This window comes from Octopus sinensis, linkage group LG7 (assembly GCF_006345805.1).
Source record: "Octopus sinensis linkage group LG7, ASM634580v1, whole genome shotgun sequence".
NCBI classification, from domain to species: Eukaryota; Metazoa; Mollusca; class Cephalopoda; order Octopoda; family Octopodidae; genus Octopus; species Octopus sinensis.
Window position 1 is genome coordinate 101,750,611 of NC_043003.1, and position 16,088 is coordinate 101,766,698.

The window sequence follows — 16,088 nt, forward strand, 5'->3', positions numbered from 1 at the left end:
GACAATTCGTAGAGAATATATATTCCGACCAAATCGGCTATCTGCGGCACTATCCGAACTACCCATAGGCACATCAAATTCATTGGGAGTATCCTTACGGATCCACAGCTTATTATCAAACTTAATAAACGATTTCCTGGCAACTAAAATGATATCTATCTCTTCTCTGGTGAGGCCTGCCTTGTTGTGAGCATGCCAGAGGGCCTTATTTAGCACACTAGGGTTAATCGAGGGGTAGAAGCTGGCGATATCAAACTGAATGAACCTAGTACGGTTCTTATTGGGGATGGAAGAGAACCACTTCACTACCTGCGAGGAGTTGGCCCAGAGGCTGAGCTTCAGCTTGTTTACTAAACTAGGGATATATTTATCTAAAATGTACTTACTGATTATCCCGATATCAGATCTAGCAGGGCATATGAGTCTTAGCGCTGGGTTGGTGTGAAGTTAGGTTTATAGTCCTTCACTATAAATCTAGGTTGCTTGGGGCTAAGCGGCTGAGTTCTCATTTGAATTCGGTGTTTAAATATTATATCCTTAATTTCCAAGTTTACCTTCCTCAGGGTACTCCAATTGGTTTTTCTATAATTTTTCTTGATCTCTTTACCGAGTAAATCTAGGTACTGCTTAATGGACATCTTGTATGTGTTCCTGGTCTTGTCGGACTGGACCAGGACTCCGTCCGTTCTATTAATGTCCTTGGTAATTTTATCTAGGTATCTGAGGTGGGCATTTCTCCTGGGTGACTTCCTGAACTTAATCTTTCTAACTATGTCCCACAAGTCGTCCTCAAACTTTTTCAGTCTTGGGTTCGGTGGCGGCGTATCCAATGTTTTAAAAAGCCGGCCGTATTCGGACGATGCAGTTGTCCGGTTCGATTTTAGATCTTCGTTCTCGTGGAAGAAAATGAGCCATCTTATCCGGTTTATGAATGCGTTGGTTTTACAAACCAACTCCTTAAGGAAGGCATCCTTTGGTGGTATAGGAATATCCTTAAGGGACGCATCAATCTCGAACAACTCCATTATTGGCGTCGGTTAAAGTAGCAGTTTCTTGACGAAGCGGTATGTATTATGTGAAATAGAAAGATGAATAATCTTGTAGTAGATTAATCAAAAGTTTAACCGATACCTTAGTAGCAAAAATCACAGCAGTGAACAGCACGGTTGGAGGATAAATAGTCAGAACTTTATTATCGGTCACAAAGAACATCTATACACCCTCACCCACATGGTTGACCGATGCCTGACCTGTTGAATTCTTCAGCCACCGGTTCTCAACATACACTGATAAACAGTTTCGCCATGGGCTCTTAGGAGCACAGTTCGATTTGTATTTTGCTCTGCCTCTGTTCTGTTTTTGTTTTTCCAACGGATTTCCTTTTTTCTTCCTGAGAAAAGACACAATATTGGTCCCATATTCAATCGGATTTTGTAATTTGTGCCTTTCGAAACACGTGTAGAATGAAATAAAACGATTTCTGTTCAATCTGCGTTCAGCTCCATTCTTCAATTCACCAATAATGTTTTAATTTCAATTATCCGCACCAACGCACGGTTGCAACGCCAGATGGTTGTACCTCCAACCGTGCTGTTCACTGCTGTGATTTTTGCTACTAAGGTATCGGTTAAACTTTTGATTAATCTACTACAAGATTATTCATCTTTCTATTTCACATTATATATATATATATATATATATACATATACGTACCCATCTAGCTACCTATGATGATAGCTAGCTAGATGGGTATGTATATGTAAAATATCATGTATATTATATATATATATATATATATATAATATATATATATATATAATAGCTAGCTAGATGGGTATGTATATGTAAATATATATGTATATTATATATATATATATAGCTAGCTAGATGGGTATGTATATGTAAATTATATCTAGCTAGCTACATATATATATATTACATATGTAAATTATATCATGTATATTATATATATAGCTAGCTAGCTAGATGGGTATGTATATGTAAATTATATCATGTATATTATAGATATATATATATAGCTAGCTAGATGGGTATGTATATGTAAATTATATCATGTATATTATAGATATATATATATATAGGTAGCTAGATGGGTATAGGTAGCTAGATGGGTATGTATATGTAAATTATATCTAGCTAGCTATATATATATATTACATATGTAAATTATATCATGTATATTATATATATATAGCTAGCTAGCTAGATGGGTAGGTATATGTAAATTATATCTAGCTAGCTACATATATATATATTACATATGTAAATTATATCATGTATATTATATATATATATATAGCTAGCTAGATGGGTATGTATATGTAAATTATATCTAGCTAGCTACATATATATATATATTACATATGTAAATTATATCATGTATATTATATATATAGCTAGCTACCTAGATGGGTATGTATATGTAAATTATATCATGTATATTATAGATATATATATAGCTAGCTAGATGGGTATGTATATGTAAATTATATCATGTATATTATAGATATATATATATATATATATAGGTAGCTAGATGGGTATAGGTAGCTAGATGGGTATGTATATGTAAATTATATCTAGCTAGCTATATATATATATTACATATGTAAATTATATCATGTATATTATATATATATAGCTAGCTAGCTAGATGGGTATGTATATGTAAATTATATCATGTATATTATATATAGGTAGCTAGATGGGTAGGTATATGTAAATTATATGAATATTATATATATATATATATATATATATAGCTAGCTAGATGGGTATGTTTATGTAAATTATATCGGTAACCACTGAGCCTCAGGTTTTATGTCGGAGTTATCCCAGTTACCTGAGCTGCCTTCTCCTAGAAGGATGCCCTAACAAAGGCTAGGAGTCCTTCACTCCCAATGGTTTAACCGTGCGATCGGGTATTCAGTCTGATTATTTCTATGTCTCCGCGTATGATACAGCCTTAAGCTGGATACGATTGATATATGGAGAAAAAAAATGAAAAATGAAATAAAACATACGATATATATATATATATAAAAAACATTGATATACAAAATATACATCAAATATATGATGTGAAGTATATAAAAATTTATATAATGAGCAAACTATAAAAATATACAATATATCAAAAATTAGTGAGAAAAAGGCAGATATATAGTAAATATATAATTACACATGTGTAATATATATATATATATTATAACTTATCAGTCAGGGGACTCTGCTAGCCAAATAGACTTCATCCTCACCAGACAGCGGGATGCAGGGTCGCTCTTAAATACAAAGACCCTCCCGGGTGAAGAGTGTATCCCTCAGCATAGGCTAATAATTAGTGACTTTAGGCTTGAGGCCAGAAGGACTCCAAGAAACAGACCAATCCAGAAAAGAAGGATTTGGAAGCTAAAGAACCCTTCACATGGTCAGAGATTTAGGGACATCCTCATCAAGAAATTTGATGAGAGGGAGGAGGAGCTACAGACGTTGGACATAGAAGGTAGCTGGAAATTCCTACGGGACAGCTTACTGAGTGCCACAGACCAAGTCTGTGGATGGTGCAAAGTTCCTTCCAGACCTAGAGTTACGTGGTGGTGGAATAGTGCAGTAGACAAAGCCATTAGTTCTAAGAAACAGGCCTGGAGAGCCTGGAGGGATGGGGGGGTAGCAGGGAACCGTACCAAGTAGCCAAAGGGAGGGCGGGCGGCAGGTATACATAGCCAAAGATATAGCAGAAAAGAAGTTTGCCAATGTCCAGCGACGTGAGGACCAAAGAACTGAGGTATTTCGTATTGATAGACAGTGTGTGAGAGAAAATAGTGATGTTACAGGAGAGAAATGTGTCAGCATGGATGATGGGGCACTTGCCTTTAATGTTGGTGAAAAGAAAGAGGCTTGGAGAAGCCATTATGAAAGACTGCTGAATGTGGAGAATGAATGGGAGGAGGAGAGCCTGCCAAATGTTGACCCAGTAGAGGGACCAGCTATCCGAATAGACGGCTCCCTAGTAGATAAAGCAATTAAGGATATGAAACCGGGTAAAGCCCTCGGCCCATCAGGAATCACTGCTGAGATGCTTAAAACAGCTGGTTATGCGGGCTATGGCCTAGTCACCCGTATTGTTAACCAGGTAGTTCACAATGGAGTCATACCCAATGACTGGCGTAGCAGCACCATAGTCAACTGCTACAAGGGTAAGGGTGATGCTCTAGATAGAAATAACTACAAGGGTATTAAACTGTTGGATCAGGTGATGAAGACCACAGAGAGGGTCATAACCCATCTCATTAGGGAGAGAATTTGCTTAGATGAGATGCAGTTCAGTTTTGTACCAGGTAGAAGCACCACTGATGCTATATTCCTGGTCCGACAACTACAGGAGAAGTACCTAGCTAAAGATAAACCCCTCTACATAGCTTTTGTGGACTTGGAGAAAGCCTTTGACAGGGTTCCCCGATCCTTATCTGGTGGTCGATGCGGAAACTGTTGATTGACGAATGGCTAATAAGGGCTGTACAGGCTCTATACAGAGAGGCTGTCAGCAAGGTTAGGATTGGCAACGAATAAGTGAAGAATTCCGGGTAGAAGTAGGTGTACACCAGGGCTCAGCCCTCAGTCCCCTTTTATTCATCATAGTCCTCCAGGCAATAACAGAGGAATTCAAAACAGGTTGCCCCTGGGAGCTCCTCTATGCTGATGACCTGGCCCTCATAGCAGAATCACTACCGGAACTAAAAAGAAATTCGGGTGTGGAAACAAGGGTTAGAATCTAAGGGCCTTAGAGTAAATGTAGCGAAGACCAAAGTTATAGTATGCAGAAAGGCGAACTCAGCACATACCCCATCGGGCAGGTGGCCCTGCTCGAGCTGTAGGAAAGGTGTAGGTAGAAACTCCATAAGATGTACCCAGTGTAAGCTATGGATGCATAAGAGGTGCAGCAACATCAAAGGGAAATTAACTGATAAGATAGCTTTCATGTGCGGCAGATGCACAGGGACAATAGACATGACAGACACTCAAAAGGCAGATTCCATCACACTCCAGGGGGAGAAACTAGAAGTAGTTGATAGTTTCCGCTACCTGGGTGACCAAGTTAGTAGTGGGGGTGGATGCTCAGAGAGTGTTACCACTAGAATACGAATAGCCTGGGCAAAGTTTAGAAAGCTCCTACCCCTACTGGTGACAAAGGGTCTCTCACTCAGAGTGAAAGGTAGAGATGTATGATGCATGTGTGCGAACTGCCATGCTTCACGGCAGTGAAACATGGGCCGTGACTGCAGAGGACATGCGTAGACTTGAAAGAAATGAAGCTAGCATGATCTGCTGGATGTGTAATGTCAGTGTGAATGCACGACAGAGTGTAAGCACCCTGAGAGAAATGCTAGGCATAAGAAGCATCAGATGCGGTGTGCAAGAGCGACGCTTGCGATGGTATGGTCATGTACTGCGGATGGATGAGGAGAGATGTGTGAAGAAGTGCCACTCCCGAACAGTTGAAGGAATCAGGGGGAGAGGTAGACCCAGGAAGACATGGGATGAGGTAGTCAAGCATGACCTCAGAGCGTTGGGCCTCACTGAGGCAATGGCGAAGGACCGAGATCTCTGGAGATGTGCTGTGACTACTAAGACTCGGGATGCTTCCGGCACCAGTTCCGCATACCCCCTGCCCATCCAAAGTACCTTGGATCCCGGAACATCTCGCTGTGCTTGAGGAGACCTGTCGAGTCAAGTGCATATACATGAACATCGAACCAAATATCAATGGAAACAGTAGCTGTGATACCTGTGCCGGTGACACATAAAAAGCACCATCCGAACGTGGCCGATGCCAGCATCGCCCCGACTGGCTTCTGTGCCGGTGGCACATAAAAAGCACCATCCGAACATGGCCGATGCCAGCACTGCCTCGACTGGCTTCTGTGCCGGTGGCACATAAAAAGCACCATCCAAACGTAACCGATGCCAACCCCGCCTCGAAGGGCTTCTGTGCCGGTGGCACATGAACATCGAACCAAATATCAATGGAAACAGTAGTTGTGATACCTGTGCCGGTGACACATAAAAAGCACCATCCGAACGTGGCCGTTGCCAGTGCAGCCTCCACTGGCTTCTGTGCTGGTGGCACATAAAAAGCACCATCCGAACGTGACCGAAGCCAACCCTGCCTCGAATGTCTTCTGTGCCGGTGGCACATAAAAAAGCACCAACCGATCGTGGCCGATGCCAGACCCCTCTGGCACCTGTGCAGGTGGCACGTAAAAAGCACCCACTACACTCGCGGAGTGGTTGGCGTTAGGAAGGGCATCCAGCTGTAGAAACACTGCCAGATCAGACTGGAGCCTGGGGCAGCCCCTGGCTCCCTAGACCCCGGTCGAACCGTCCAACCCGTGCTAGCACGGAAAACGGTCGTTAAACGACGATGATGATGATGATATACACGCATACATATAATATATATAAATGCATACATATACATGCATACCTATAATATATATACATGCATATATATATACACACACACACATATATAAATATATATACATATATATACATACATACATTTATATAAACATATATATACATACATATAAACATACATTTATATAAACATATATATATATATACACATACATATAAACATATATATATATACATACATATAAACATATATATACATACATATAAACATATATATATACATACATATATATATATACATACATATAAACATATATATATACATACATATAAACATATATATATACATACATATAAACATATATATATACATATATATATATATACATACATATAAACATATATATACATACATATAAACATATATATATACATACATATATATATATATATACATACATATAAACATATATATATACATACATATATATATATATACATACATATAAACATATATATATACATACATATAAACATATATATATACATACATATAAACATATATATATACATACATATAAACATATATATATACATACATATATATATAAAAACATATATATATACACACATAAATGTACACATATATATACATATATATACTATATATATATATATATATATATATATATATACATACACACATATATATAACGAACATATATATATATATATACACACATATATATAAACGAACATACATACACACACACACATATATATATATACATATATACACATACATACATATATACACGTACATACATACATATATACACATACATACATATATACACAAACATACATATATATATATAAATAGTAAATGTTCCTTTTCTAGCCATGCCAGGCTCATAAGGGCTGGTTTTCCGGTTTCAGTGGCACAGAAATTCTCCACCTGGAAGGGACACCGGTCTGTTGCAGGATTGCTCACTTTTGCCAGCTGAGTTGATTGCAGCAACGTGAAATGAAGTGTTTTGCTCAAGAACACAACACATACATATATATACATATACACATGCATATATATATATACTTACAAATATATACATATATAAATACAAACATATATATATATATATACATACATATATATATATCATCATCATCATCATCGTTTAACGTCCGGCAATGGCCACGATTGGTTGGTGGTTTTTACGTGCCACCAATATTGAACCGAGGAACCAGCCATCTCAGTTGATAGCAGCATAACAGATAAGGGCTTTCCCTATCTTCATATCCTTAATTGTAAGGATATGAAGAAAGGGAAAGCCCCTTGGCTGAGATGATAAAAATTTCTGGTGGTGTAGGATGCAGCTTAGTCACTTGTATAATTAATCAGGTCATTAAGTAAGGAACTATCTCCAATAACTGGTGTAGTAGTATCATAGTTAGCTGCTACAAAGGTAAAACAGATGCCTTAGATAAACAACTACAGTGGTATTAAACTGCTAAACCAAGTCATGAGAGTTACTGAGAGGATTATAGCTCAATTGATTAGGGATAGATTTTAACTAGATGAGATACAGTTTAGTTTTGTACCTGGGAAGAGTATCACAGATGCCAACTTCCTAGTGAGACAACTGCAGGAAAAGTACTTGGTCAAAAGTAAGCCATTGTACTTAGCCTTTAATGACCTGGAGAAAACTATCGACAGAGTTCTCCGCTCTTCTTTATGGTGTTGTCTAAGGAAGTTAGGAGTAGAGGAATGGCTTGTTAGAGCTGTACAAGCCATATACAGTGGTGCTGTCAGTAAGGTAAGAGTCAACTATGAATAGTGATGAATTTAGCATACAAGTAGGGGTTCACCAGGGCTCAGTTCTCAGCCCACTCATTATAGTCCTCCAGGCCATAACAAAGGAATTCAAAACTGGATACCTGTGGGAACTGCTACATGCTGATGACCTTGCTCTAATTGCAGAATCTTTAGCAGAATTGGAGAAGAAATTCCAGATCATCATCATCATTTAATGTCCGCCTTCCATGCTAGCATGGGTTGGATGATTTGACTGAGGACTGGTGAACCAGATGGCTGCACCAGGCTCCGATCTGATAGAGTTTCTACAGCTGGATGCCCTTCTTAATGCCAACCACTCAGATGTTTTTCACGTGCCACCGGCACAAGTGCAAGTAGGGCAATGCAGGTACTGATCATGCTCGACTGGTGCTTTTTATGTGCTAATGGCACAGAAGCCGGTCAGCTGCTCTGGCAACGATCTCGCTCGGATGGTGTTCTTAGCGTTCCACTAGCATGGATGCCAGTCATCAAATTTGATTTTGATTTCAAATTCACTTGCCTCAACAGGTCTTCGCAAATACAGTTTAGTGTCCAATGAAGGAAAGGTATGCATAAGTGGGCTGATTACACCCTTGGCATAGGCCACGGGTTATGGTCTCATTTGGCTTGCCGGGTATTGTCAAGCACAGCATATTTCCAAAGATCTCAGTTACTAGTCTTTGCCTCGGTGAGACCTAATGTTCAAAGGTTGTGCTTCACCAACTCACACAGCTATCCTCATCCATTCTCAGCACATAACCATACCAGCACAGTCATCTCTCTTGCACACCACATCTGATGCTTCTTAGGTCCAACTTTTCTCTCTAGGTTTTTCTCTCAATGTCAGTGTGCAAACTGACATTACACATCCATCAGAGCTTACTGGCTTCATTCCTTACGAGCTTACGCATGTTGCAGCCCATGTTTCGCTGCCATGTAGCATGGCTGTTCGTACACATGTTTCATACAGTCTGCCTTTTACTCTGAGCGAGAGGCCCCTTGTCATCAGGATATTCTTATTCTAGCAATTACACTTTCAGCGCACCCTCCTTTGCTACTGACTTGGTCACCTAGATAATGGAAGCTATCAACTACTTCTAGTTTTTCTCCCTGGAATGTGGTGGAAGTTGTTCTCTGCACATTTTCAGTGTTTATTGCTCCTGAGCATCTGCCACATACAAAAACTATCTTCCCAGCTAGCCTTCTTTTGATATTGCTGCACCTCTTATGGGTCCATAGCTTACACTAGGTACATCTTATAGAGTTTTTACCTATGCCTTTTCTACAGATTGAGCAGGGCCATCTACCTGAAGGGATTAGTGGTTTGTCTGCCTTCCTACTTATTAGGACTTCGGTTTTAGCCACGCCTGAACCTTCTCCTCTAGTTGTGATAGTGACTCAGCAATTAGAGCAATGTCATCAGCATAGAGGAGCTCCCAGGGGTATCCTATCTTGAATTCCTCTGTTATTGCCCGGAGGACTATGATAAATAGGAGGGGCTGAGGACTGAACCTTGGTGGACTACTATCTCTACCCGGAATTCTTCACTGTACTCGTTGCCAACCCTCACCTGACAGCGTCCCTGTACATGACTTGCACAGCTCTCACTAACCATTCATCTATCCCTAGTTTCCTCATTGACCAACAGATAAGGGATTGGGGGACCCTGTCAAAGGCTTTCTCCATGTCAATGAAAGCCAGGTACAGGGGCTTATCTTTGGCTAGGTATTTCTCCTGCAGCTGTCTTACCAGAAATATAGCATCAGTGGTGCTTTTCCCTGGCACAAACCCAAACTGCATCACATCTAAACTGACTCTCTCCTTAATTAGTTGGGCTATGACCCTCTCTGTGACCTTCATTACCTGATCCAACAACTTGATACCTCTGTAATTATTTGTATCTAAAGTGTCACCTTTATGTTTATAGCAGTTGACGTATAACTCCTTCGTGTAATGCGAACAAAACATGGAATCAAAGGGCCTTAAAGTTAACCTAGCAAAGACCCAAGTTGTTAGTAAGAAAAAAGATAAAACTTTCTTGCCATCAGGTAAATGGCCTTGCTCAATATGTAGGAAAGGAGTTGGAAGAAATTCTATTTGCTGTACCCAGTGTAAACTATGGATACATAAAAGGTGCAGTGGAATCACAAGTAGATTAACAAATAAAGTCATCTTTGTATGTGGTAGATGTGCAGGAACAATAAGCACTAAGAGTACACAGGACTTAGATTCTCTCAAATGCTAAGGAGCCTCTCTTGAGGCTGTAGATAGTTTCTGTTACTAAGTTGACCAAATTAGCAATAGTGGAGGATGCACTGAAAATATTGTTTCTACAATAAGATTAGGGTGGGGGAAGTTCAGAGAGCTATTACCTCTGTTGGCAACAAAAGGACTCTCTGCCAGAGTGAAAGGTAGACTGTATGATGTTTGTGTGCAAACAGCTATACTCCATGGTAGTGTGACATGGGCTCTGAATATAAAAAACATGCGTAGACTGGAGAGAAATGAAGGCAGTATGCTCCATTGGATGTGCAACATTAGTGTGCAAATATATTGAGAGAAAAGTTGGGCATAAGAGGAATCATATGTAGCATGCAAGAGAGAAGACTAAGTTGGTTTGGACATGTGATGCATATGAATGAGGACAGTTGCATAAAGAAGTGCCAATCACTGGTACCCACAGATGAGTGAGACCCAAGAAGACACAAGATGAAGTGGTAAGGATCAATCTCAGAATGTTGGGCCTCTCAGAGGAAATGACAATGGACTGAGATGTCTGGCGATATGAGGTTCTCAGAAGACCTGCCCACCTCAGCAAAACTGAGTTCTAGAAGCACTGTGTTGCACCCACACATAAAAGGAAACTTCTCACACCCTACCACAACAAACCAAACTACATCTCTTCCTTTCCTCACATTTCCACTTCATGTACTATGCTTACCTCCCACTCCCCAATCCTGTCCTCTTGGCTTTGTCCCACTGCATCATTGCAATCCGCTAGCCCAACTGACCAGTGTGCTCCACCCACATGTAGCTAGAAAACTTTTCACACATCTTATTCCAACCAATCTACATCTCTTCTCTTCCTCACATTTCTTCCTTCATGCACTCTGCCTACCTCTCACTCCCCAATCCTGTCCTCACGGCCCTGTTTCTCTGTATCACTGTTATCTGGTCACCCCCCTCCTCCCACCAGTCTATTTACCCAGGCTTTTGTCACTCCTTTCCCCTCCCCATTCTCTAACCATGCATTTTTGGCACTATCCTGTCACTTATATTATGGCTTTCAAACCTCAAGGGTAGCCCTGGCACTTGCCACCATCTCTATCCTGCTGTCTCCTACTCTCTCTCTCTTTCGCCTGCAGGTGAGGTTACCCCTCACGTTAGGTAACCATGTACCTCCCTTGCAGCAACACACCTGTTTTTGTCCTCATTCCTGATCTCTCTCTCTCTCTCATTCCCCAACTGGGTAACCTTGTACCTCCTCTGCAGCAAAAAACCTGTTTCTGTCTCTATCACATTATAACCTTTCATCATCTGACACAAGATCTCTTCCAATGCCTCCTCTCCTCTCGAAAGATTTTCTCTTGCAAGTTACTTGGTGACCTTGTCAATACAGGTGCCACTTGAAAAGCATCAAGTTCTCACTGCAAAGTGGTTCCTGTTTGGAAAGGTATCCAGCTGTAAAAACCTTGCCAAACTGACCTCACCTGTGCTTGTGCCACGTCAAAAGCACTAAGTCCACTCTGCTGGGTGGTTGGTGATAGGAAGGGCATCCAGCTGTAAAAATCCTGCTAAAACAGTCACAGAAGTCTGGTGTAGGCTTCTGTTTGGCCAGTTCCTGTCAAACCGTCCCAGCCATGCCAGCATGGAAGGTAGACGTTAAATGATGATCAGATATGTATATATATATATGTGTGTGTGTATATATATATATATATACTGTTTGGAGAGTAGTTGCCATTTCCCCTTCCATGTTGGCTATCTCTGACAAATGTATATTAAATAACTGGTTTGTTGCCTAACACTCCATAGTATAATTTCAAGCAAAACCGAATGGTAAGATCAGCTGTGATGGATAATTAACACTATAAAATTCAGACAATATATATATAAATTTACTTTCTAATTTTAGTACAAGGCCAGCAATTTTTTAGAGGAGGGTAAATTTGATTAGATCAACCCTAGTACCCAACTGGTACTTATTTTAGTGTTCACTAAAGGATGAATGGCAACGTTAATCTCAGCAGCATTTGCATTAGCTACTAAGTATTTTGTACAAGCTAACAATTCTTCCAGCTTATAGTCATGCAGTTTTGTGTGTTTGTGTGCGTATATGGTTAAGAGACTTGGTTCCCAACCATGTAGTCCTGGGTTCAGCTCCACAGTACTGTACCTTGGACAAATGTGTTCTACTACAGCCCAGGCCAACCATAAACTTTGTGAGAGTATTTTAGTAGATGGAAACTGAAAGCTCATGTTTGTGTGTGTCCGTGTTTCTCACCTTCTGTGAAAACATGTCTAGCTCTGGGAAATATTTTGCTTGGCAACAGAAAGAGTTGGTTATAGAAAATCTGTCTCATCAAATTCCGCCTGACCCATGCAACTTTAGAAAAGTAGACGTTAAATGATGATGACGTATATGATTAGAAGCAGCTGATGAAGAGCAGGGTTACTGAAACATCAAATGTCCCACAAGATATCTTGTGAATATTTTAAGTATTCCTGATGTGGTGGAGTACAGGTCCGTTCTTGCCACCTGTTTAATTCACACAGTCATAGCAGCGATTACCTGTTGCATCGCGACCACTTACAGTGACGAAATATCTCGCTTCGATGAACTAAACTTGTACTACCAAAGGTTCATGTGTGTCGTGAGCTACGACTACACATTTTTCATAGCACTATTTAGTGTAGTTAAGCCGTTATATATATATATAAATAAAAGTAGTTGTTGAGAACTTAAGACTGAAATGCTATAAAGCAGCCTCATATTTATTTCTTATATTTAATCTTTTTTTTACATATTAAACACAAGTGTGTGAGCGCATATATACATGCCACACACACACACACGTGTATGCTTTCATGGCGAGTCTTTGCCCAGTCTTCCAATGTGTGTATGAATGTATACTTTCAGGAGCGTCAAACTAATGCACTTGCTTCTTGTTCATACACCTGTCTTCATCTTTTGTTTTTCTGTAAATTTCAACTATATATATAACATACATACATGGCGGAGGTAAAGATCGTGGACCGCACCCCCTTATATAATAAAAAAGTTTAATATTTCGGGTTTACAACTATCCAACACCTACAAACTGCATACTGACTTCGTCTTCAGAGAACGGTATGGCTCTAACGATTATGTCTTTCCCAAGGGCGTCAGCGGAAATTGCGAAATAAAACAACTAGAACCGAAAACCGAAATCGAGTCGCAGATTCGATCTGCCGAAGCTCTTGAGCAGTTTCCTCTATGCACACACACACAGCTTATGTATCTGTTCTTGATAATTTATATTACTGTCAATGTTGTTGTTCAACCCTAGTTTAGTTGTATGATCATAAATGTAATTTTGTATGCCAAGGACTATATTATCCGATGTGTCCTGCTTTTTTAACACTACAGTGTGATTTTACGACAATTTTAACTACGATTTCTAGCAGGTTGAAGTACCAACCGTATAAAAACTCCTTCGCTGGTCGACATTATTTAGTACCAGGCTAGCTTTGATAAAACCAACCTATAATCAAACGCTTTTCTAGCCATATTAACGTTTTTCTTCAGGAATAATGCACTCCTGACACTATTCAATGTGCTATTTTTTATTTTTGTGAACTGTAAAATGTGATTTGGCTACTAATTCTGGAAGGTCTAGTAACCAGATAGATGATTCTTGATGGACTCGAGTTAGTCACTGAACATAATGTTGGTGTTAACTATATAATTTTATACTGAATGCTAACGAGTACTATTTTTCCCTTCCTATTGCTGCACATGTCCGAATATTTAAAGAACGATGTGTAATACACTATGTATGTAAATAGGTCTCTATTGCATCACACACCCATTATGATATTCAAAAGAGACAGAGATTTGTAGCTAATTATACGTCCATTACAAGTGGATATTTACGTGTTAACATTAATATACACTGGGCTGTGTGCGTATGTGTCTATCTATCTATCTATGTGTGTATTAGTACTATTGTGACCGTGTGTGTATGCTTATATAGTGGTGTTGATATTGTTTAGACAAACTTGAAATGTGTTGTATTTTATATATTACACACAAACCATGTTACACACACATACGCGTCTAAGTTTGTATATATATATATATATGTGTATATATATATATATATATATATATATAATATATATATAGATAATATATATATAGATATATATAATATAGATATATATATATATATATATATATAGATATATATATATATAGATATATATATATATAGATATATATATATATAGATATATATATATATATATATATATAGAGAGAGAGAGAGAGAGGACCAACAATATAAAAAAATTAAAAGGTAGATGCTTCACACAGCAAAAACAGGCACGGTTAAAATGTTGGCAGGTACTTGGGAGATTGAAATGAATACACACACATACCGACAGATTGACTCAATATAATTGTCAATCGATAGTTCTAGAAATGCAAATGAAGAAGACTAAAGTGAATTCCATGCGGTCACAGGAAGAGAAAAAGAGTAGTTCCCATGCCTCGGTCACCCAAATCGAGATAATGTCTAACAACAAAAGAAGGAAAGGCCAGGAAGTTTAAACGATTACGAACATAAAATACACGCGCTCATAGCTACTTGTTGAAAGATGAGATCTCACAAGAATGGAGAGGATTATATTTTATACATACATGTATACACACACACAGGCTGGTTTATCTGGTTGACATCGCTTTGTCTCGACATAATTCGACTAAAAAGTATTTGTTCCCTGGGGTGGTAGCGGAAATAAATAAGTATTATTGTTGCTAGATATGCGACTCAAGAAAATCCACAGACATTGGAGAATCAACAGGGATGATGATAATAATAATAATAATGATAAATAATAGCATACGTACGTGTGTTAATGATCGGTTATTTATCCTGGAGATGTAAAAAGAAAGAGATAGAGTAAAATAAACTCACCAGACATTTGCTCTTGTCGGGTGATCTTATTTAGTATGACTCTCAAGTTTATAATTATATTATAATTACTACTATTACTATAAATATGGCTATTTACACCAGTAATAGTATAATTATTTCCAATCCAAGTTTAAGTAAAATTCCACAAAGTGTCTGTATAATGACAACGTTGACAGTTAAACATAAATGAACGAAGCAACATAAAGCGGGATTCGAACAGTTTAAACAATACTATCTCGTTTAAGCTTTTTGCTTCCTCGGATTCCTTCGTTTTGTCGTTTTAATCTGCTTTCAAAAAACTTGAGAACTTTTTAGGAACATGTTTTTTAGGAACATAAAAACAGTATCAGATATGTATAACCATAACATTCATAAATGGTTTCACGAAGCACCTAGCGAAGATCCGGGTTTGACCAACGATTTGAAGAGAGCCAGGGGCAGGTAACTCTGGTACACTAAAACCTGCAAGTACTAGAGGCACATACTTCCTCGCTAAAACAGGCGCACAGAGGGAGGGAGGATTGTTGGCCTCTATGAGAGAGAAAGAGGTGGGAGGGGAGACAGGCTGTGGGGACAGAAACGCGGAGGCGGACAAATTGTCATGTTTTATAAAATTAGGATTTTTTTAT

The 16,088-nt window shown here is 38.9% G+C and overlaps 1 protein-coding gene across 4 annotated transcripts in view; it reads right to left on the reverse strand.

Annotated features, from left to right (window-relative positions):
• LOC115213801 (TNF receptor-associated factor 6-like) overlaps positions 1–15,921 on the reverse strand; it is a 71,113-nt gene extending 55,192 nt beyond the window's left edge. The window contains exon 1 of one of the 4 annotated variants that reach the window (XM_029782668.2): positions 15,460–15,921. In XM_029782668.2, the coding sequence (XP_029638528.1) occupies positions 15,460–15,466 (7 nt within the window). In that variant the 5' untranslated portion in view covers positions 15,467–15,921. Of the gene's footprint in view, positions 1–15,392 lie in introns of all 4 variants that reach the window. The other 3 variants (XM_036505025.1, XM_029782669.2, XM_029782670.2) reach the window with 3 other exon arrangements.
• Positions 15,922–16,088: the final 167 nt, after the last annotated feature.